Raw genomic sequence first — 22,190 nt, forward strand, 5'->3', positions numbered from 1 at the left:
AATAATGAAATTTACGACTTTTAAATTCCTATGACAGTGAAATTGACCAAAATGGACCCTGAATTTGGTAGGGCCCAATTTATATGTGATATCATCTGTGGTAGGATTACATGGTAGAAGGAAAACACATCAAGGCATGCAGTCTGCGTTTGCCATGCTCTCAGGTTACAAGATCACAAGTACACAGATATAGACTAGAACTGCTCTGCCATTGTTTGGAATAAACACTTGTTGAGATCAACTGCATGAAAAATATGTATAAAAGTACATAAAGTGTGTGAATTTGTCCTTCTTGTTATATTCAACATACCAGGAAATCTTATTTATTTAACTACGTCTGTGTTTACGTTGTTGCATGCTCTTTGACATGAACTCAGAACTGTCTCAACTGAATACTTCATAGATTAGGTAATTTAGTTCAATGGTACTTGGATATCTCATTATGTGGCTTAGAACAACCCTTTCCCTTACATCTGTCCAGTTTTAAAAGGAACACTGTCTAAAGAACCACTAACTCAGAGGTTCTCAAACTGTGGTCCATGGACCACAGTTCCCTCTAAGGTGCACTCCTGGGTGGCTGCCCATGAGAATGAAGGTCAGAATCCCTCCCAAAGGGGTGTGTATGTACGTGTGTTTTTGCCCCTCACTTTTAAAGTCCAGTTACCTTTTGAAATGCATTTTCCCTAATTAGTGGACCTGCACAGGCGTGACTCCACTAATTAGGTGCTTGGACTGTGGAGAAGATGCACATGTAAGGTGAGGTGGTGAAAGGGGGGAAAGGGGGTAGGTGGGAGGGGGCAGTGGAGTGAGAAGAGGGGGTGGGGGGAATTTGGGATGTGCAGGGCTGCGGCCGCCAGAGAAAGAGACGACTTTCCCCAGCTCCAGGGCTGCGGCTGCCAGGGAGAAACGGCCCTCCTCCCCAGCCTCAGCTCTGTGGGTGCTGTGGCGGGGGAGACAAGGCACATCCATTGCCTTAGAAAGGTAAGACTGCTGATATTAAAATATGAGTAGTGTGCTTTTATTTGTAGAACCAAAAAAACTTTATTATTAAGGGTTTTTTTTTTTATATAGCACTTTTATCCAAAGCGCCGTAGAATAGTTAGCTAATGGTACAAACAACGCTTGGAAAGATCATTAAGTGGTCCGCTGACAACCTCAGCAATTTTCAAGTGGTCTGCAAAAAAAAAAAGTTTTAAGAACCACTGCACTAAGTGAATGAAGGTGTATAACACAATGCTGTTAAAGGCAAATGCTATTTTTAATGAGTCACCATTGGCCTGGCCTGGTACTGGAACTTCTTGACTGCCTTCAGCACGTCACGTGTATAGAGGCTTTTTGGGAGAAGGAATTCTAGAAACCAGATGGCAAGAGAGGGGAGCAGGAAAGGTTGATCTGCATTTTAACAAACAACATGAAACCTCTTTCACCATGAGACTCCATGTCTCCGTCCTCATGGTGGGAAGGAACTTTATCTAGGGGTGACCTTCAGGAAAATGCATTTCAAAAGGTAACTGGACTTTAAAAGTGAGGGGCAAAAACACCCGTACATACACACTCCTTTGGGAGGGATTCTGACCTGACAATCTGGTCAGCCGTGTTGCTGGGAACACATGGTAAGCATTTCACCTTGAACTAAGTCTAATTTAAGTTTTAGTTACTAGAGAACATTTTATCTTTTTCTCTTGTAACCATTTGTGACTTTAACGCCTTGTACTCACTTGAAATCTATCTCTTTGGAGTTAAACTTGTTTTATTCTTTAATCAAACTAATCCAGTGTTGTGTGTTAAACTGAATTGTTTGGTAAATCCAATTGAAATAGTGAGTTGTATATTAACCCCTTACAGGGGCAATGAACCTATAATATCTGAACTGTCAAGGAGAGGGCTGGACAGTGCCGAGCACATGTTTTTAGGGAAAATTCAGAACTAGGAGTGTGATGGGGTCAACCTGCAGGTAGGAACCAAGGCTGCTGGAAGCCAAAGCACGGCTAACAGGCTGCTGGGGTCAGAGTTGCTGGGCCAGGGCTATTGCTGTACACAGACCTCACGGTGTCACTGGCAGGCTGATTGTGAGTGACCCAAGTTGGGAGTTAAAATAGTAAAGCATTGTGAGACACCCACGGTTGCAGGGTAGGTGGTGACACAACCCCTGACTAGTCTGGGTTGCACCCAGAATTGTGATATGTTCCCATCTTGGTATCAGCTTCAAACTTTATAAATGTACTCTCTCTGTCATCTTGCAAATCATTTATGAAGATATTGAACAGAACTGGACACAGGACAGATCCCTCTTGATATGCCTTTACAGTTGACTTTACGGCTTGAACCATTGATAACTACTCTCCGAGTACAATTTTCCAACCAGCTGTGCACCCATCTTATAGTAGGTTCTTCAAGGCTGTATTTCCCTAGTTCGTCTCACGTGATATTCTCATAAGCATTGTCAAGCCTTACTAAGGTCAAGATATATCACATCTACTGCTTCCCCTCTACACACAAGGCTTGCAACCCTGTCAAAGAAGGATATTAGGCTGGTTTGACGTTATTTGTTCTTGGCAAATCCATGTTGACTGTTACTTATCACCTTATTATCTTCTAGGTGCTTACAAATTGATTATTTTACTCCATTATCTTTCCCAGTACTGAAATTAAGCTGCCTGGTCTAGAATTCCCTGAGTTGTCCTCATTCCCATTTTTATAGATAAGTAGGTACTATATTTGCCCTCTGGGATCTCTCCCATCCTCCATGGATTCTCAAAGATAATTGCTAATGGCTGAGAGATCTTTTCAGCCAGTTCCTTTAAGTGTTCTAGGATGTATTTTTGTCAGGCCCTGCTGACTTGAAGATAGCTAACTTAACTTGTTCTTTCTCTATTTTAGCCTCAGATCCTACCCCATTTTGTTAGTCATCCAATCACTGTTAACCTTGTTGGTGAAAACTGAAACAAAAATGCATTTTGTCAAGTATCAGAGGGGTAGCCATGTTAGTCTGTATCCACAAAAACAACGAGGAGTCTGGTGGCACCTTAAAGACTTAACAGATTTATTTGGGCATAAACATCTGAAGAAGTGTTTTTTTACCCATGAAAGCTTGTGCCCAAATAAATGTTAGTCTTTAAGGTGCCACCGGACTCCTTGTTTTAAAAAAGCATTTCACACTTCACCTATTGCTTCATTTTCTGTTGTCTTTTCCTCCTCCATTGAGTAACAGGCCTGTCCTGTCCTTGGTCTTCCTCTTGCTTCTAATGTATTTGTAAATGTTTTCTTATTGCACTTTTCTATCCCTAGCTAGTTTAATCTCATTTGATGCCTTGCTGACTCTTGTTTAGATGTTTCGGCCCCTGCTGACCGTGGCTGATGAGTGGGTGGCCATTGTGAAGTTGAGGGCAGGTCCAGACAGTGCTTTGGCTTTAAAATGCTGTCCCTGCTGAGGGGGCCTCCGGGAAGAAAATCTTTGTCTATTTTACATGGTCTTGGAAATGCTTGTTGGATGTCAGTTGCATTCTTGGCACCTCTGCCTGACATCCACATGTGCTGAACCATGTATCCTTTTAACCATAGTGTCGAGAAGGCTTGTGGCTGGTCTGGACAGCATGGCTTGGGCATGATCTTAGAACTGGCATGTAGACCCTGAGCTCTTTGGGGTAGAAACTGTCTGTCTGCTATGGTTTGTACAGTACTTAGCGCAATCTTCGTTCCTGGTTGGTCCCTAGACACTACTGTGATAAGATTCCTAAGAATGGTCATCTGTCCCTGAGAATGTGGTATACATTGATGTCAATTGCCCCTGAAGTTGGCTGGGGTGTGGGGATAACCAAGCCATCTGTCGTTAGTATGTTTACTGCTTTTCTATCACGCAGCCACCCTGTCCTGCCTTTCAAAAGGCAGTTCGTTAGGAAAGGACAGCAGCCCCTTTGAGGAGCGAGGAGAAGCAAACTTACCAACACCTTTACCTGCTGTCCCTGCTAACTGGAGGCTGCTGGAAGTGGACAGCTGGGGTCCCAAGGGACTCTCTCCTTCTTACTGTGTGTACTAATGAATACCCAGTTCCTTCTCACTGTGCCTTATGTAAGAAGGGTGATAAAGATATTTTGAAATCATCTTCTAGGGTGGAGGAGGGAGGGCTCAAAAGAACATTTCCACAGGAGGTGGGAACTGCAGAAGGGACGTTTGAGGTTCAGAAAGGATCCAGCTGTTGCAGCTGCTGCAGGCAGGAAAGGACAGCATGGCCCAGCAGAGAGCCTGTGAGTAGCGAACGACCCCCTTTCCCTATTTTTTCTGCCCAGCGCCAAACTCCTCGTGGTGGGGGGGGGAAGGGAGGGAGGAAGTGAGATAGATTTGCCTTTGCTGTTTCACTCACTGCCCCAGCGGGGGAGGGGAGGGGGAATGGGGAGAGGCAGATGTATTTTCTCTGCCCTATGTGGGGATGGAGGGGGGAGGATGTGCGGGGAGGGGGGAGAGGAGGGGTGTTAACTCTTTCTCAATGAGGGGTGAGACCTCCCAAGGATCTGTCCTGTGGGGAGAGTCATTTGAGTTCAGCTCTTGAGCTCCGAGCTGTGTGTGAGGATGCACCACAGCCGTAGGCCCAGACAGGAAGCAGAATGGAGAAGTTGGTCTCATTTACTTTAGCTTAGAACAGCCCCCTCTGCCCATGGAGAGACCTCGCCCCCCCCAGCATTTACCCCTCTGCTGTAGGCACCCTTCCTATTTGGGCTGGGGATGGCCAGCTAGGCTTCTGCTTGAGGGGTTTAGTCCCTCTGAGCCCCCAGGGGTGGTTCTTCACCCAGCTGCTCCTCCCACCCAGACCTCTCTGGTTGCAACACCAGTCCCTCTGACGCCCTGGCTGCCAGCAGTTCCCAAGCTGTAACTCCTTGTGTCTGTCCCGTCTCCGCCCCCCCCCCCCCGGGCATCCCAATATATCTGCCTGGGGGGTCCCTAGACTTCAAGGGCAGTGAGGGCCTGAGGGAAGGTCCTGAACTCAGCTCCTGACCACTGAGCCATGAATACATCTAGCTGGCTACAGCTGCAGTGGTGTGCCTCACGCTGTGACCCTGTCTGTTGCCAGCAAAGAGCGTGGGTCGGCTCAGTAGGTTCCTGAGGGGAAACCCATTAGTGAGCACTCAGCAGGTAGCATTTCTAGCTGAGTCAGCCCTGAGCCGATTGCCCAGGGGCCCTGAGCCGTTGGCATGAAAGATCCCTTGGCACTTTGGGAGAGAGTATGGCTTCTTTAAACTTGTCTCCTAGTCAAATTTCAAGTCAGGTAATTTAAGGGCTGCTGTGATGAGGTTGGTGATCGATTGTTCTCCATGTCCACTGAAGGTTGGGTAAGAAGCAATGGGCTTAATCTGCAGCAAGGGAGATTTAGTGTAGATATTAGGAAACACGTTCTAATGATCGGGGTAGTTAAGCTCTGGAATAAGCCTCCAAGGGAGGTCGTGGAATCCCCGTCGTTGGAGCTTTGTAAGAGCAGGTTGGACCAACACCTGTCAGGGATGGTCTAGGTTGATGTGGCCCTGCCTCACGGGGCTGGACTAGATGTCCTCTCGTGATCCCTTCCAGCCCTGCAGTTCTACTGTCCCTGCAGCTTCAATCAGACGCAATATTCATGTCCTCTTCCCGCCTGTCGTCTCGTGCTGTGTAAGGGGTGCAGGGCAGGTACCGCTAAAACCGCTCCCGTGCTTCACTGCAGGAGCAGCTTGTCATTGGTCTGTAAATGACCCTTTAGAGTTTGTGATGTGCTCTGAGCCCCTTAGGGAGGAAAAGTGCTACATTAACGTGGGGCTAATGGTGCTCAGCCACCAACACGTTCCTTTCAGACCCCTAAATGAGCAGCCAGATTTCTAGGCGAGAGCAGTGGGAGTGCTCTTGGAAATCAGGCTCACACACTGTAATGATCTGTTCCGTCCATTAGGTCAGGAGCAAGATGACCGCGCGAGTAAAGTGACTCTCTCCACAATGAGGCTCAGAGTCCTGCCTCCTACGGTCCTGCAGGACCCCAGAATGGAGAGCCTGAACCTGGACCGGAACAAGCTGAAACACGTCGCCGGGATCTCGAAGCTCGGCAACTTGAGAAAGCTGATCTTGTCCAAGAATGAGATCGCGGACTTCCCCGAGGAAATACAGAGCCTGGTCCACCTGGAGAAGTTGGAACTGAATCAGAACCAAATCCGAGTGATCCCGGAGGGGATCTTCTCCTGTCTTCCGAGGCTCAAACACTTGCGGCTGAGCAACAACCGCCTCAGTGCTCTGCCCAAGGACTTGGCCACCTGCAGCAGCAGCCTCCAGTACCTCAACCTGTCCAACAACTTGTTCCGAGCCATCCCCCAAGCTGTCCTGGAGCTGGTGAGTTTACAGGAGCTCTATGTGCAGAATAATACGTTGCGCCAGCTCCCCAGGGAGCTGTTCGAAGGGAGGCCGCTGAAGATGTTCAAGGCAAATGGGAACCCGCTGCGGGAGCCTCCCAATGAAGTCTGTGCTGGGGGCATCCAGCAGATCCTGAGCTACTTCAGCCAGCTGCAGAACTGCCATGTGGAGGAAGACAGGAGGGTGAAGACCATGTTCTTGGGGGCCTCGCTGGCAGGAAAATCCACTATCTGTAAGAGCCTGAAGCAGAGGCAAGTGGTTCTGGTGTCTGAGGAGGAGCGGACAGTGGGGATTGAGATCAGCGAATTCCACATCCAGGACTTCACGTTTCTCTTCTGGGACTTTGCTGGGCAGCTGGAGTACTACGTGACCCACCATGTGTTCATCACCCCACAGGCCCTCGTCATCCTGGTCATTAACTTCCAGAAGTAAGTGTTCTGCAATGGGTTTGTTTGAAGAGCTCGCAATCTAACTAGCTCAGACAGGCACTGGGTGTGTGCATGTGTGTGGGAAACACAGGCACGGAGCAGGGAAGTGACATGGCCAAGGTCCCGCAGCAGTGCTGGGGATAGAACCCAGGGCTCCCAAGGTGCAGTCCCATGCCCTGTCCACTAGGCATGCTGCCTGCCCTCTCTGCAATGTGACTGCCAGCCCCTTGGATGGAGATCAAACTCCTTTTACAGAAGCCACTGAACAGCTGCTGTATCTAGTGCTGATTGTGGAATGTATAAGTCTACACCAGTTGGGCAGTGCCTATAGAATGATCATCCAGTCTCATGTATCCAACACCAGCTATTTTAGAGGAAGGTGTTGAGATAAGCCACTTTTCAGTGTATGTTGTCCTCTTCTCTGCCTCATGCATAGAGGAAAACGAGTCTGCTACAGACCCCAGTTAGGAGACACAGTCCTTTAGCTCAAGCTGTAGAGACACAGGCTCTTTACTGTGGCAGCGTTGTGTTCAGTCCTCGGGATGACCCAGAGCACATTGTCATGCCCTGCACTGGCAGTAACTGGCTGAGTGTTGGTTTGATTGATTCTTCAGGTACCAGCTCAATAATGGCATCTTCCAGGAGCTGGTTGGCTTCTGGATCAATAACCTCTTCATGCGAGTCCCAAACTCCGTGGTCCTGCCCGTGGGAACCCACACAGACTGCTGCACTGAGGAGGAAGTGGAAGAAAAGAAGCGGGACATCATGAGCAAGATCCAGGCCATGCTGGAGGAAAGGAGGGCAAACCTCGCCCACTTCATCAACAACCTGGAAAGCAGTGAGGAGTCTGAGTTCTACGTGGACCAGTGGGACCGACTGAAGGAGATGGAGAGCTGCACCTTGACTGTAGGGCTATTGATTGGTTATTACACAGCACTATAGGTGTACACAATGCTGTACAGGCCAATGGGAGACTCAGTCTCTTTTCCAAGGAGCTTCTAGTGCTCAGCCCCAGAGAGGTTAACTAAATCTCTGCTTTTAATTTAATCTCTGGATCATGAGCCCATCACTGGGGTACCCCCAGGTTATAAAGAACGGTTATATGGTGAATTTTGTGGAAATCTGTATTAGTAGAGCTGCTTTATTTAAAAACAAGATGGACAAAAAAGGGAGAGGATGGGGGAAATATTTAGCAACAAATTTTGACTCCTCCCGCACTTTTTCATCAAAATTCATAATTTTTTGTCAAGTTCGGAGTTTAAAATATTCTGTCCAATCTGCCTTAGTATTAAGAAAACAGTTTCATTTTGTTGTTTCCCCCTGATACTTTGTGTTTCTCTTTTCTTCCCCCTCACCCCATCTCTTGTTCTTGGGGACACCTGAATGAAAACAGAATTTCAAAGAGCTCCTGTGTCCCTGTACCTGCTGCTTATTCTTCCCATGAAATTAGACCCCTCTGGGACGCTGCTCTCTATCTAAGGCACCTATATGGGCCCCGAGTAGTAGGAGCAATCTCTAATATTTTAATCCTTGCAACACTCCTGGGCGGTAGGGAAGTACTATTATCCCCATTTTACAGATGGGGAACTGAGACACACAGGAATGACATGACTTGCCCAAGGTCACAGAGGAAGTCTGTGGAAGAGCTGGGAATTGAATCTATGTCTTCCAAGTCCTAGACCAGCACGCTAACCACTGGGCAATCTTCCTTCTCATCCCATGATTACTAGCTGCTTAACACCTTTATAAATGACCGACAAAACTCCCCCCAACACCACAACCCACCAAAATCTGTCAGCATTTGGCTTTCGTCACCGACTGAAGAGGACCTTGGTACCCGTTATGTATTAGTACTTGCTTGAGCATCAGGGCTCGAGCTAGACAGAATATGGCATATGGCGCCCTGAGTGTTCCATAGTAACCGCGTGCTTTCCTTCCAGATTTTAAACCTTGTTCCCGTCAATTGCACTAATTACTGGGATATTAAAAAACTTGAGACTACTATTTTGGAGCATGTCAGGAATGAAGAAATATTTCCTAATGTTATCCGAGTGCTGCCCCCTGTCTATAAGGAAGTGGAAGCGGCAATCGTAGATACTGAGCAGAGTGAGGGGACAGCAGAACATGGTAGGTGTCGATAGATCATCTCTTCTCCCCACCACCCTTTCCCACTGAGAGTTCACCGCGTTAGGGGACCTATGCCACAGCCACCATCTTTTTGGCTAAGGAAGGCTGGCCAAGGACTCCCTTTGATGCCCAATAAACTCACTGCTCCCTAGTCCACTGGAGACACGGTGGCAGTTCAGAGATTCAACACCGTTTCCAATCTAGGAGCTAAGCCGGTGGTGGCCTGTAGCAAGTCCCAGGCGCTGCACGGCTAGGGGGTGAGAGATTGGGAAGCAAACCCCGTTCTATTGCAGGGCAGAGCATTGAACCATATTCTAGTCAATTCTGTCTTCCGTTTATTCCCGCGTCAGCACAATGGGGGCTGCGATTTCACTGTATGTCTAGTAACTAAGGAGCTCTGCTGTTTCCAGCCAGTGACATAGCAGCACTATCCCTGCACATGGCCAGCCTAGTTATGTTCTAAAATAGCCCACCTTGGATTAGCTTAGACCTAGAGAGGTTCTAGAGATAATGAGCAAAGTGTATCTGAGAACCAGAGACTGGGGAGGCAGCAGGATCTCCTGGCTGCAGTGTAGATCATTCCTGTGCCTGCGTCTATTGGCTCAACCTACAAGAGCCAGGGATGTCAGACACAGAAGTTAGGCTGAAATGCCATCTCGGTGCTCCAGGCTCTGTTCCTCTTGTGTGGATTTTCTCTTCCTGTGCTGTGCGGAGTAAGGGGAAGTGTAGCAGCCCCAATGATCAGTCTCCACTCTGGGCTCATTGGGAGTAAATAAGTCCATTCTTGTTTAAATTGGGCTAGATTGAGCTGCATTAAGTTCCTTAGAGGAACATATTGGCAGTGCACAGCCAAAGGCCTGATCCTGCAAACACTTCCTCATGTAAAGGGTTAGACTTCAGTGGAGCTACTAATCTGAGTAAGGACTGCTGGACTAGGTCCATAACGGGGAGAGCTGTGTATTTCAGTAACCTTTTCAAAGAGCCTGGTACATATCTGTATACGTGTGCATATCTAATTACCTCTGGCTTGTTCTGAATACTCCTACCACAGCCCTGCAGTGAAATAGCTGAGAGTTGGACAAACACCCTGGGTACTGTCATGCAAACAAAGGCACTCAGCTTCTCTTCTCCCCGCTCCCCGCCGTGCCCCCCGCCCCTCCTGGTGCTTCAGGATTCCTGAGTCCAGTTCTGCCAGAAGTCGCCTTTGACCTGGAGTGGGATTTGCCAAGACCTGGGTGTTAGCACTGATATATGTTGGCCCTTTTAGGACTCAGCCTCGGGCAAGCACCCACACACTGGCATTTCAGCTGCTGTTTGAAACCCTGTGTTAGTAGTGTCCATGTGATCCTGTTCTCTCTCTAGGCATAATGGACCTCAACCACTTACTTAGTGAAATCACCCGCCGAGAGCACCTGAGCCATCTGGGCACAGAGCTTTTCCGGGACATCCTGAGATACCTCCACCGCATCGGGCTGATTATATGGTATGAAGAAATCAAGCAGCTGGAAAGCACAGTCTTTCTCCGGCCAGCCTTTCTAATAACCATGTTCAAGGTGAGCGTATGGGTCCCTGTAGAACCCTCCCTCCATGACCAGGTTATTTCTCTGGGAAGCAGTGTCCTGCCTCCCTGCGTGTTCTGTTTCATGCCACCCTGCACACCATTGTCCAGACACAAGAGTGATGGGTGGTTTGGAAAGAACAAGCCTTAAAGAAAGGCATTTTGCTCTCCAGCCATGCCTCAGTTTCTGGGGCAAGTCTCGGAGATGATCTTACACTTACTAAGGCCTATCCGCTGAGTTTCTCAAAGGACTTTGCAAGCGATCAATGACGTCTAACAAAGTTGTGTGAAAGAGTCAGCATTATAGGTAAATGGAAGCAAAATACCTAAGGTCATGCTGCAAATCATGGACAGGAATAGAACCGACGAGTCCCTAATTCCAGTCTCCTGATCTAACCACTGTGATGTGGACACTGTCTACTAGGAACTGGACTGAGGCCTCTAATTTATCTTCACAGCCAGCAGATTTAAACATTTTATTAAAGCTAATGTTAAAATTATATAATACACAGGTTAAGGAACGAGTGTCTGCACATCTCGGTATAGTGCTTATCCACAAATACAAAGTTTGGTTTAAAAGTCATAAGATACTTATAGTGCATTATCTGTAGTAATCCAGATTTTGGTGAATAAATTTAACAATACAGTTAGACCCTGCTCTTACCAACCTGGCTTAGATGATCCTCTCCCCAGTCTCTTGAAGCCATCCAATAGCATTTGAATTTATCCTGAAGAGCGAATGAATGCCTCTGATTCGGATTCTCCTCCCCTTGCCCCCTTTTTAAAAATAGTCCTTTTCGGCCTCAGTTCAACTATGCAAAAAGAAAAGGAGTACTTGTGGCACCTTAGAGACTAACCAATTTATTTGAGCATAAGCTTTCGTGAGCTACAGCTCATTCATTGGATGCAACTATGGCCTCTGTTTTCCTCGTACTGGTGTGCACTGTGTAGAAGGAACCTGGTCCCATTCCCTGTGATTGCTGGAGGAGCCTTGTGCCTGCTGTGTTGCAGGGAGATGAGGCTAGGAGGAAGGATAGGGTGCTAGCCGAGGACTTGGGAGAACCAGGTTCAATTCCCTGCTTCTCTACAGACTTTCTCTATGTGACCTTTGACAAGCTGCTTAATCTCGGTGCTTCAGTTGCCCATGCATAAAATGGGGATTAGAACACTTCCCTCCCTCCTCATGGGTGTTGTGAGGATAGATACAATAAAGACTGTGAGGCCCTCAGATATAATGGTGATGTGGGTGTTGTAAGTACCTAAGCCAAACTGCATCCATTACTGAAATCTTCCTGGCTCGCTGAGCTTTTGTTCCTTCCCGTTCAGATCCTTGTTAGATATCGCCTGGTGCAGCAGCTGGAAAGCATCTCCGTGGACCTGCTGGTGGGAGAACACGCTACCATCAGAGACCAGTCCAACTGGGTGTGGACATTCAAGTCGAAGGCCATGCTGTGCCAGCGGGCCATGCGAGCCTTGGTCAAGCACCAGCTCTACTTGGAAGGGATGAAGGACGTCTTTGAGGAGATGGTAGGGCACAAGGCCCAGAAGGGGAAGCTGTTCAGCCTTCTGGAGCACTTTGAGATCTGCCTGGAGGTGAGGCATGCCAAGGACCTCAACCCAGGGGCCAGGGAGTTTGTGCCGGGGAAGCTGTGGGAAACAACGCAGAACTGCCGCGAGGCCTATTACTTGTTTCCCACGTATCTCAACCAGAGCGAGGAGGTTTCTGAGAGGTGGGGAGGAGATCATCTGGAGGATCTCCACATCCGGGCCTACTTTTCACCTGAGATCCCAGAGGGCTTCTTCCAAAGGTAAGAAGCCAGCCCACTTGCCTTGGCCATGTGAGCTGGGGAGCCTGTCAGCGCAGGGGTCATTCCTTCTTGTCTGTCTGGGAAGCATGTAGTTGGTACTAGTATAAACAAACACATTAATTCATAGCTATCAAAAGGAAGGTTGGCCTAGTGGTTAAGGCCTTGGACTGTGCCTCAAGAGATCTGGGTTCAACTCCTAGCTCTGCCACAGACTCTGTGTGACCTTGGGCAAGTCAATTCATCCTCTCTCGGAGCCTCGGTTCTCCATCTGTGAAATGGGAAGAATGATTCTCCCTCTGCCTAGAGTGGAAATCTCTTTGGGTGGGTACTGCACCGGCCCAATGAAGTTATGAACTCAACTGAGGCCTGCAGGTGCTACTGTTATATAAATTATTAATAATAGGGCATGTTAGCAGTGTACTGCCCAGGAATTCATAACGCATGGTTCTCATTTGTGGTGTTTGGTGCTGCATGTGTAAGTCATTGCATATTGTTTTGGTCACATGCCTCTCTATGGCTTTATTTCTATCCAAGCGGGTGTGCCAGTAATCCTGAAACGCCGGGAGTTGGCAAACCACATGCATGTGGAGATTTGTGCTGGGAGGTGGGTTCTCTGGAGCATTGGTCTCCAGCCTTTATGGGTCTGCTAAGTCATCTATTAGTATCTAGAAGAGCTGAACAAAGTAACTGCAGGGAGCATTATGGAGGGGAGAACAGGAGAACGGGGAGGACGCTTTCATAATCCCATTTGCTGAGCCATATTCTCTTTCACGAAGAGCCAGCAATGGCTGAGCTTCATCTCTTAGAGAGCCCTGTTCTAGAAGAGGCATATATACTGTGCAAGGACTCATGGGGAAGAGGGAGATATGGTCTAGCACACCCGAACTACTTCCACAGACCTAGCTTTTGCTCCTTGGAATCATCCCTTTGGTGGGGCAAAAACCAAACTCTGGATGCCATGGTGAAGGAGTGCATCTTCTACTTCATCTCATGAGCTCAGACAGTCCTGGGTGTCTTGCTGGGTCATTGCCTTCCCTTTTGAGTCTGGCTGTCTGTGACTTCTGAGTTAGCACAGCAAAAAAACAAATCCAGCTAGGGTAGTTTACCTTTCTGGTTGATCTCTGCTTACAGCCAGGGCAAGGCTGAGAGTCAGAGTCATTGTAATATGAAGAAGTTGTGAGGTTTCCCTCCTCCTGCAGTTCAGTTGATCTTATACCCTGTAGGATAGCCCATCTCCGAACCTTCACAAACACTCCTCTTCACCCAGTCATGGGGATGAGTTTGGACACAATGTGTCATGATCTGGATTCATCGCCTCTTGAGTTAATTATCAGCCATATCATACCATCCAGTCAGGATCTGGGGTTCCCCAATATTCAAAGGAACATCTAATTCTATTCTCCCTGTATAAGTTTTTATGGTGTACTCATCACTGTAGTATCTGAGTGCCTTCCAGTAGTGCATTAAGCAACCTGACTACGCATCTGTCACTTGTTCTCTCATCCTCTCACTAAGGGAGAAGTATGTGTAGTGGAGTGTCTTGTTTTGGTGGTAATTTTTTTCTTTTCAGTTGGCCACCAAGCTTCAGTTCATGCAGCTTTTAGAGCATTGAGGGGTTTTGTTAACAGCTGGTGGGGAAGCTGGGCCTCTTTGCTGAATGACACACTAGAGCCCAGGGCATTTCTTCCCTTCCAGAAAATGAATGGCAGACTCAACAATCCATTCTAAAGTTTCTTATCTCTGCATAAAGAAGTGATTTGTACCCAACGGATCCATGTTGGCAAGGTAGCTTGTTCAAATCAGTGTCATCTTGCTGCATCAAGAGTGAGAGAAGCGGGAAGAGGCACTCTCCGAGATGCGTGTATGAATCCATCCATCCATACTAATAATATTGTGGTTTGCCTGTGGGATTGTTAGCTACCCAACATGTACCAAGCACTCAGGCTGTCTGATGTATGGGGCAGCTATTTACTTTAGGAAGAAGCTTTTGACTGCTGGCCTTTCTAGGGCTAGAAGGGAAGGAAAAGCCAGCAAGAAAGAGAAACAAATGAGTGAGTGAGTTTGTGTGTGTGAGAGAGATGCTCTAGGAGAATGTGAGTCTTTGTCAGCCTCTAGTGGCTGAGCCTCAGAAGAGGTTAGTGCAGTGATACTCAGACCTCAGTGATTCAGGAGTCAAATAAGGGATCAAAAGAGCCAAAGGAGCATGAATTCATTGTTTCATTTACCACAGTACAATATCTTCATATTTAAAAGTATGACGGGGAAATATCTAGTGTGTATATATACACTAAATATTATATACTAAATAATACATACTGTAGGTGTGTGTGTTCTCTCTCTCTCTCTCTCTCTCTCAGCAAAATGACTGACCAAGTATTAACATTTTATCAACTACAATTGGTTAATAAAATAGTAAAAACATCCTGATTGGTTAATAACTTAGACTGGTAAATAATTAAATCACAGTGTTTTAATATCCTGTGCTGCAGAGAGACACAGGAGGTGCTTGTGGCTTGCGAGCTTCAGTCCGAGTATCACCGGGTTAACGAGTAGGACAGCCCAGAAAACATTTCAATTGTTGCAAAAAATGCAGAGGCTTTGGAGTTTTTTGTTCCGAAGTGGAACGAAACTGACACCTTTCAAAATTTGTTGTGCAAAGAGAGACAGAGGCTCCTCCCACCCCAGACTAGCCAATGGTGATTGAGGCACAGACCTGGGATATGGAGAGCCAGGTTCAAGACACTACTCTGAATCAGTCAGAGCAGGGACTTGCCTCACCCCTGAGTTCTGCACTATTCTGGGCACTCGGTCTGATTTTTTGACCAGAAATTCCATCCTGGATCCGAAGACCTTTGCTGATGAAAGTTTTTTCTTGAATCTGGAACATTTTCGCAAAAAGTTTTGATTCCAATGAATCTGCATGTTGAGTAGAAAAATTCCCAACCAGCTCTCTTAATGGGTCTGCTCCAGCTGCTAGCAATGGGTCTCAGTCCTTTCGCTCCAGCGGTAGATGCTCATGTTTTTAATACAGTATGAGAGGTCCCTGGTTCAATCCCCATTGTTGTCCCAACTGGGGTTGGCTACATATATTCTGGCAGCAGGTGGGGCTGAAAATAGTTTCCATGATGCTGGAGGGCAGAACTGTCTCAATCTTTTGGCTGATGTCTCTCCAATCTCATTGCAGGCTCATGGTGAAAGCTTGCTCCTTCTACTCGGCCCACTGGATTGCGAAGGTCACTTGCCTGCTCATATGCAGTGGCAAACCCTTGCTGATCAAAGAGAACAACCAGAAGGGCTATAGTTATATTGAACTCCGGAGCAGAAAGCCAGCGCAAAGGACAGGTGAAAATGAAGGCACTGATTTCTCTACTGAGTATGTTCTCTTTCGCTTTCCCTGGCCTGGGAGTGGAGGGTAGTTGTCCGCTTGCCATCTGCTTTCGTGTACTGCACCCAAACTCCCCTAAACAAACTGGCACTTGTGTTGCATGCTGGTCCAGTGCATGTACAGCATGATCCCCACTTACTGACTCTTGGTTAGCCACAGCTGGGTTGTGTCTCCAAGAGTTGAACTCTCTGAAGCTCCCTAGCCTACAGAGAACCATGTGACTTCCCCTGGCTTGTCCCATTGGAGCATCTCTCTCTAACCTGGGGAAACCCTGATTAATAGAACTTCCAACTTCTTAAAGATTTGGGTGTTCCCAAGATCTTAATGAAATCGGGGTCCCACAGTGTCTCTCTCAAAATAAACTGCCTGGGATGACAGGAGACCGATTCCAGATTTAAGATCAGGTTGAGATTTTTCAAAGTAAACTTTTTTTTCCTCCCTTTCATTAAGTTTTATGTTTTACCTTGGCATGAGGAGCAATATCCTCAGACCGCATCTTCCCTGTCCTTGCTGGCGGGTTGGAGACAGAATTTTCTCAGCCTTCAAAGGGGAGAGCGAGACTGAAGTTTTCACAAAGGGAACTCTTCTTGATGTTTGAGTTACACAGGCATTGACTCGCACAACCATCCCCTCCTAAAAGAGTTTTAAACATTCCCTCCCCTCCAACGGCTCAGTGTCTTAGTGTCACCGTTTTCTGGTGCTCTAGCAGAAAGAAGGGCCTCACTACCATAATGGGAATAAAAGCAGGAAAAATACTTTTAAATAAAAGTTTGAGGCCATAAACTCTGTTGGGCAAGAACTCTGTTTTTGTTCGGTTTATACAGTGCCTAGCGCCCTGGGGTTCTGGTCTATGCCTGGGGCTGCTTGGTGTTATGGCAAGACAAATAATAAGCAAAGAAGGGCACGACGTGGCTTTTGGGGACTGTTTTTTGGTCCAGCTTCTGTTGTGGAAAACGAGTCACCTCATCTGTTTGGTTCAAACAGGCTAAGGTCCTTTTTATTTGAATACAAGCACGCAGGGAGAGGAAGACAGAGATGGTCACACACAGGTGCCCCCCTGGTCTCTCTCTGCCCTGCCCCTAGAATATCAGCCTTCTATAGTTTTTTATCATTCAAGTCAAATGATACGTTTCCTTAATTTTTATCACTCAAGCATTGTTCATAAAGCCTTATAAGGAGCCAAAGTAAACAGGATCATAATTAGCACTGTGCTGACACACTTTGTCGTTATCAAGATCTGCAGTTTGCTTGTGGCAACGTTTTGTCTAGGGGCTTTTGCAGGTTTGAAGGGGGGGGGTTGCATATAATGGGCAGCTAGGGACTTGAGCTAGCCTAGAGATTGGCCTAGTTCGTTATCTGGGTCAAAATACCACGGCCCAGCATATGCAAATGCTCTTAGCTTAAGCTAAGTCTTACAGGATGCCGGCCTGTAGGCCTCTTGCGTTACCACTCTTGCCTATGCTGCATATAGTGCATAGATCTTGTCACAGAGTGGGATGGGGTCAGGCCACCAATACTTTCCCCCACCCTTTAAATTGCTCCTCCAGGGTGTCTAGTCTGGGTGAACTGGAAAGAACCCACCTGGTGCAACTGTTTGCCTATAACCCAGCCTACAAGCAACTCTTGCCTGCCCGTTACCATTTGTGCTCTAAATGGGCTAACTCAGTCCAGGTAACTGTGATGATTAACAGCAGCCGGTTCTTTCCCTTATTCATCTAAAGAATTCCAGTTCACATGGGATTTTTTCATGGCGATCATCTTCATCATCCGGAAGCTCTCAGAGGAGTGGCCTGGTCTCCACATGTGCATGAAGGCACCTTGTCGAACGGCAGAATGTCCTGCAGAATTTTTCTGGCCAGATGTGGATGACAAGAACACCGTGTACGTATGTCCTGTAACCTGTTTTTCCTAGAGGAAATATCTGCAGTGGGGGTGTGAGCACCTGCTACCACAGTACAAATGTTGATCAGTTCTAAAAACAGACCCATTCTTTGCATGTCTATAATACCTTCCATCAGAGCAGAGCAAGTCGCATTACAACGGTCTGAATCCTCACTACATGCCAGTGAAGCAAATAACTACTGACCCCATTCTACGGAACAGGAAACAGAAGCGCCAAGAGGTTAAGGACACAATTTTCAAACTTGGGTGTCTAACATTGGGCACTTGAACTGCTATGCAGCAAAGCACTTAAGTGTGTGCTTGACTTCTATTATTATTTGTTATTTGTATTGCAGTAGCTCCTAGAAGCCCTGGTCATGGGCCGCATTGTGGTAGGTGTTGTACAAACACAGAACAGACAGTCCCTGCCCCAGACAGCTAAGTAATTCAGCACCTAATCATTGCTGAATCAGGCCTTAAATCCGTATTTAGGCATCCAAACCAAAGCAGACTGGCTTTCAAAGGGGCGGAGTGCCTCTGAAGTCCCATTGTTTCCACTGGGAGTTGAGTGCTTCTGAAAATTGATCCACTTTGATTGTGGTGTGTAAATAGGGATTATGGGTGGGATTTTTCAAAAGCACTGAGCCTGGTCTAACTCTGCTCCTTTTGAAGTTGGCAGTGACTTCAAGGGGAACAACTCTGAGCCCTTTTGGAAATGGGACCCTACATCTGTATTTAAACACTTAGCTTTGAAAATTGTGGTCCTTCTTTGAGTGACCTCTGCATATTCCCACTCCCCTATTGCCACCGGCTTGTGGCCCGGGTGTCTTGGTCCCACAAGCAGGAATATGCAGGGGTTCATCTCAAAGAACTCCATTTGCTGCTATGTAATCTTCATTTTAAGTGGCTTGGCAAAGGTCTCTTAGGAAGCCCATGGCAGAGCTGGGAATAAACCCCAGGCTACCAGTCTAGTATCTCAACTACAAAATCCTCCCTTTAGACCACAGGCAACATTTTCTCTCTCTTTTTTTGTCCATAACATTTTAGAAAGAGCAGTTGTTTAGAAATGATTTGTTTTGAATCCCAAAGAGTCTTCCATGGCTGTAAAGGTGTTTAGTGGCACTTTCATTTAGTTTTTTTTCTTTTCCTTTCTTTTTATTTTAAGGACGAAGGAAGAAATTAAAACTTGTGGAACATGTGGCCATCGGTTTCGAACTGAGCTGCTTTTACCCAAAGGTACGGGCAGAGGGTTAGAATCCGGCTATAGCATAGGGGCCAGTTTCTGCCACAAGATGAAGGTAGAAGGATTTCCTGTCACTGAGGGTATGTCTGCACAGGGATAAAAGCCCCACGGCTGGCTCAGTCTTGTTGGGCTCGGGCTGCAGGGCTACAAATTGCTTTAGACGTTCGGGCTCGAGCGGGAACTCTGGGACCCTCCCCCCTGGCAGAGTCCCAACATTTGGGCTCCAGCCTGAGCCTGAAGGTCTATACATCAATTTTTCAGCCCTGGAGCCTGGGGTCAGCTGCTGTGGTTTTTTTGTTTTTTTTTTATCCCTGTGTAGACATACCCTGAGTCGTCGTCTGTCTTTGCTGTGGTTCTCCATCTGTACACTGGGGGTGCTAATACTTCCTCTGTCTCTGGTCTATGTAGATCATGAATTGTTTGGGGCAGGGCCTGTCATTCGCCGTGTTTGCACAGCACCTAGCACAATGGCACCCTGATCTCAGTTGAGTCTTCTAAGTGCACGACTGTAATCAGCTAAGCATGACCATAAGCATGGTCAGGGCTTACAGCAACACAAGGCCTGGGAATTGGGACACTTGGGTTCTAATCCCAGCTCTGCCCTGACCCGCATAACCATTTTTCCTTAGTTTCCCCATCTGTAAAAGGCCCAACAATGCAGTGTCCTACAATCCATCTCTGACAGGCAGCTCCCTAGTGTTAAGAACTGCTCCTAATAAACTCCCAAGTTTCTCTGAGCCATTTTCCCCACTCTTTTTTATTTAAAGACCACTGTGACTTGGCAGCCAACTCCTGCTGGCCCCTCAGCTGTTCCCTTACAACAGGCTTCTGTTATCTGCCTCTCACGTTCTGGCGCAGATGCGTAGCTGGTATAAATCGCCCTAGCTACACTGAAGTCAATGGAGCTAAGCCAGCTGGCACCGGCTGAGGCTCTGCCTCCACTGCCAGGAGGGATGAGTTAATGTGTCAAGCACTTTACACTGTCAGTGGGGTGGGGGGTTCTGGGGATTCACTGCATGGCTGTGGCATGGCAGGCTGATGTCTCCTTCTCTTTCCTTTCAGTTCCAAGTGACCTGGAGGTTCCGCAGCCCCCGCCCCCTGCTCACTATTATGTCACTAGCTATGGGACTACATCTTTCGGCCCCAGCAGCATCCACGTCCATCGCCAGGTAACTTGGCTGTAGCTTTGCTCCTCATGTTTTGTTCTTGGCTTTTGGCTTCTGTTCTTTCTCTGTTGTGGGGAGCTGGGCTTGTGCTAACACCAGCTCCCATCATGGTCAATGAGAAGAATGGCCCAGTGGTTTAAAGCACCGACTTGGTATTTGGAAGACCCAAGTTCAATTCCCTGCTCTGCTGTGGATTCCTGGTGACCTTGGACAAGTCACTTAGCCTCTCTGTGCCTCAGTTTCCCATCTGTAATATGGAAATAATAGCCCGTCCCTACTTCCCAGGTGGGGAAGTGACCTACTGATTATGATACACTCAGATACAGCGATGATCAGGGACAGATAGATGGAATTTTTCCATTGATTTTAATGGGAATTAGAGTGGGCCCTAGAACAACAAGGGAGCCAAACTGAAAATACCCACTCTGGAACACTGGTCAGATAGACTTCATAGAGCCATCTATTTCAAGCCCAGAACAGAGCGATGTGGCGGTCTCGTCAGACCAGCTGCATAACACAGTCCATAGAACCTCACCCTGTGATTCCAGTGTCAGTCATCCTGACTCAGCATTCGTCCTGATGTAGCAATCCTTCTTTATTAAGGAATACAGCTAGCTTGAAGGATGCCTTTCTGTCTCTGCCCCTCTTCCTGATCAGTCTTTCTGCGTCTATCAGTGTTGTTCCTAAATGACTGGAGACGCTGTATGTTTAGGCTGAGATTTTCTAAAATGGATGGGAATTTTTGGGCATCTAAATCCCCAGGTGGACTTTGAAAGCCCCATCCTTGATGTATATAAAAATCACTTGGGCGATGGCATGTTAGATTCTAAATCCATGGAAGTCAGTTCCTTTAAATGTGTAATGGGTGTGTAATCTGAGACCGTCCTTGCAGTGCTCAGCACAATTTAGATCATAGTGCTGTTGGCGTATATGGGGTGACAGGGAAATTATGTCCCAAGGTGTTTATAATCTAAGGCTTCGGTTCTCCAAGGTGTTACCTCCCCATGGAGATTCCCATGGAATTGTCACCCAATGACCCTGTGAAGGGCCTGAGTTAATGAGGGGGTTACATAAGGAGCAAACAGAAATGAAAGTTAAACCCTTGCAGCATCGCTCTGCCAATTGCCTTGTGGATGGTTGAGCTGGCCTTGGTAAAAGCATTGTGGCGTGGCAGCCCTTGGTCATTGTTCCAGGGCAGCCAATAATTTTTCCCAGTTCCCAGCCTGCATAGTTGGGCTGAGCACTAGGGAAACTTGGTTGTGGGCAAGGGGGAGAATGAAGGAAGCGTCCTTTCGTCCCCACGCCCTTGGCATGATTTGGAACCCCATGTCTAGAGGCTACTTCAGCCCAGATGGCAGCGATCCCACCACTGTCCAGTGCAGGGAGCCCCTACGGAGCTTGGCCATCTCACGTGGGGTGTGTACCCCTTGTGTACTTCTCCCCTCTTGCCCAGTGGAACTGCACTGGTTGCATTACCAACCAAGGGGAACCCTGCTGTCTTGGGAGCTGGATGCATCTGGGCGCATCCTTAGCTGCACATGCACTCACAAAAGGCACTTTTCCAAATCTTCTCACTGTGGCTGTTGAGTTGGTCAGTGAAGAGGCTCAGGTCTTGCTTCAGGCTTTGGAAACCCCCCAGAACAATGTGTGCTGCACAGTCTGGCACATGGAAGCAGCAACCCCCCCTGGATTTTTCCCTTGGAAGATGGAAATGCTGTGCTGTGAACAGCACCATAGAGCCAGGCTGAGGTTTGGTTTATTTGATTTTACTCAAATTCTGTTTTCCCTCCTTTCTGAAGGAGGCAGTGCTCCAGGGACAGGCACTGTGTACTTCTTGGACGCCCTAGGGGGCTCTGGGGTTGGTGGTCTGACAACTTGATAGTGTTGTTTTTTTTTTTTTCTTTCTATTTAAGTGGGGTTCTGAACTGGAACTCCAGAGCCAAATACTCCCAAACTTTGGGCTGCTTAAACTTCAAGTTTCTTTGCTTTCTTGCAACAGAAGCTGCAACTCTGCAGTTACTCACTGTCTTTCTTATTTCAGAGTATCTTGGACAAATGACTCGGCCTGCCCAAGAGGTCCATTGAGAAGGACGTCCTTTTAGCCAAGACTCCTAGCGTGTTGAGCGCCACGCTAAGCAATCTCTTAAGCGCTCTGTACAGCAAGATCCATTTCACTGTTTGCAGTGTGTGTACTGGCGGTGTTGTGCAATAAACAATTTCTACCCACTGGA

General features: G+C 47.4%; 2 protein-coding genes across 5 annotated transcripts in view; one reads left to right on the plus strand and one right to left on the minus strand.

Annotated features, from left to right (window-relative positions):
- The window catches only part of IRF7 (interferon regulatory factor 7), a 61,667-nt gene that overhangs the window by 18,033 nt on the left and 21,444 nt on the right, over positions 1 to 22,190 (minus strand). Inside the window, exon 13 of one of the 3 annotated variants that reach the window (XM_073347131.2) lies at positions 9,263 to 11,853. The exons of 1 other annotated variant lie outside the window; for it this stretch is intronic. In XM_073347131.2, coding sequence (XP_073203232.1) covers positions 11,810 to 11,853 — 44 coding nt within the window. In that variant the 3' untranslated portion in view covers positions 9,263 to 11,809. Of the gene's footprint in view, positions 1 to 9,262; positions 12,383 to 22,190 lie in introns of those variants that run through there. One more of the 3 variants, XM_073347129.2, reaches the window with a different exon arrangement.
- On the plus strand, positions 1,544 to 22,190 carry LOC140912554 (malignant fibrous histiocytoma-amplified sequence 1 homolog). 2 transcript variants are annotated; one of them, XM_073347126.2, is made up of 11 exons: positions 1,544 to 4,244; positions 5,912 to 6,791; positions 7,406 to 7,697; positions 8,732 to 8,918; positions 10,281 to 10,471; positions 11,803 to 12,284; positions 15,469 to 15,626; positions 17,391 to 17,550; positions 18,716 to 18,786; positions 19,856 to 19,962; positions 22,001 to 22,190. In XM_073347126.2, exons 1-11 carry the CDS (start codon positions 4,226 to 4,228, stop codon positions 22,016 to 22,018), a joined length of 2,565 nt encoding a protein of 854 aa, XP_073203227.1. In that variant the 5' UTR covers positions 1,544 to 4,225; the 3' UTR covers positions 22,019 to 22,190. The 2 variants fall into 2 exon arrangements, with proteins under 2 accessions (XP_073203227.1, XP_073203228.1); XM_073347127.2 differs by lacking the exons at positions 18,716 to 18,786; positions 22,001 to 22,190 and having other exon boundaries at positions 19,856 to 19,948.

Source organism: Lepidochelys kempii, chromosome 6 (genome assembly GCF_965140285.1).
Source record: "Lepidochelys kempii isolate rLepKem1 chromosome 6, rLepKem1.hap1, whole genome shotgun sequence".
Classification (NCBI taxonomy): Eukaryota; Metazoa; Chordata; order Testudines; family Cheloniidae; genus Lepidochelys; species Lepidochelys kempii.

Coding starts and splice junctions, on each gene's coding strand:
- LOC140912554 (XM_073347126.2), top strand. Junction 8,919..10,280: donor TGAGGGGACAGCAGAACATG/GTAGGTGTCGAT, acceptor TTCTCTCTCTAG/GCATAATGGACCTCAACCAC. Junction 12,285..15,468: donor CCAGAGGGCTTCTTCCAAAG/GTAAGAAGCCAG, acceptor ATCTCATTGCAG/GCTCATGGTGAAAGCTTGCT.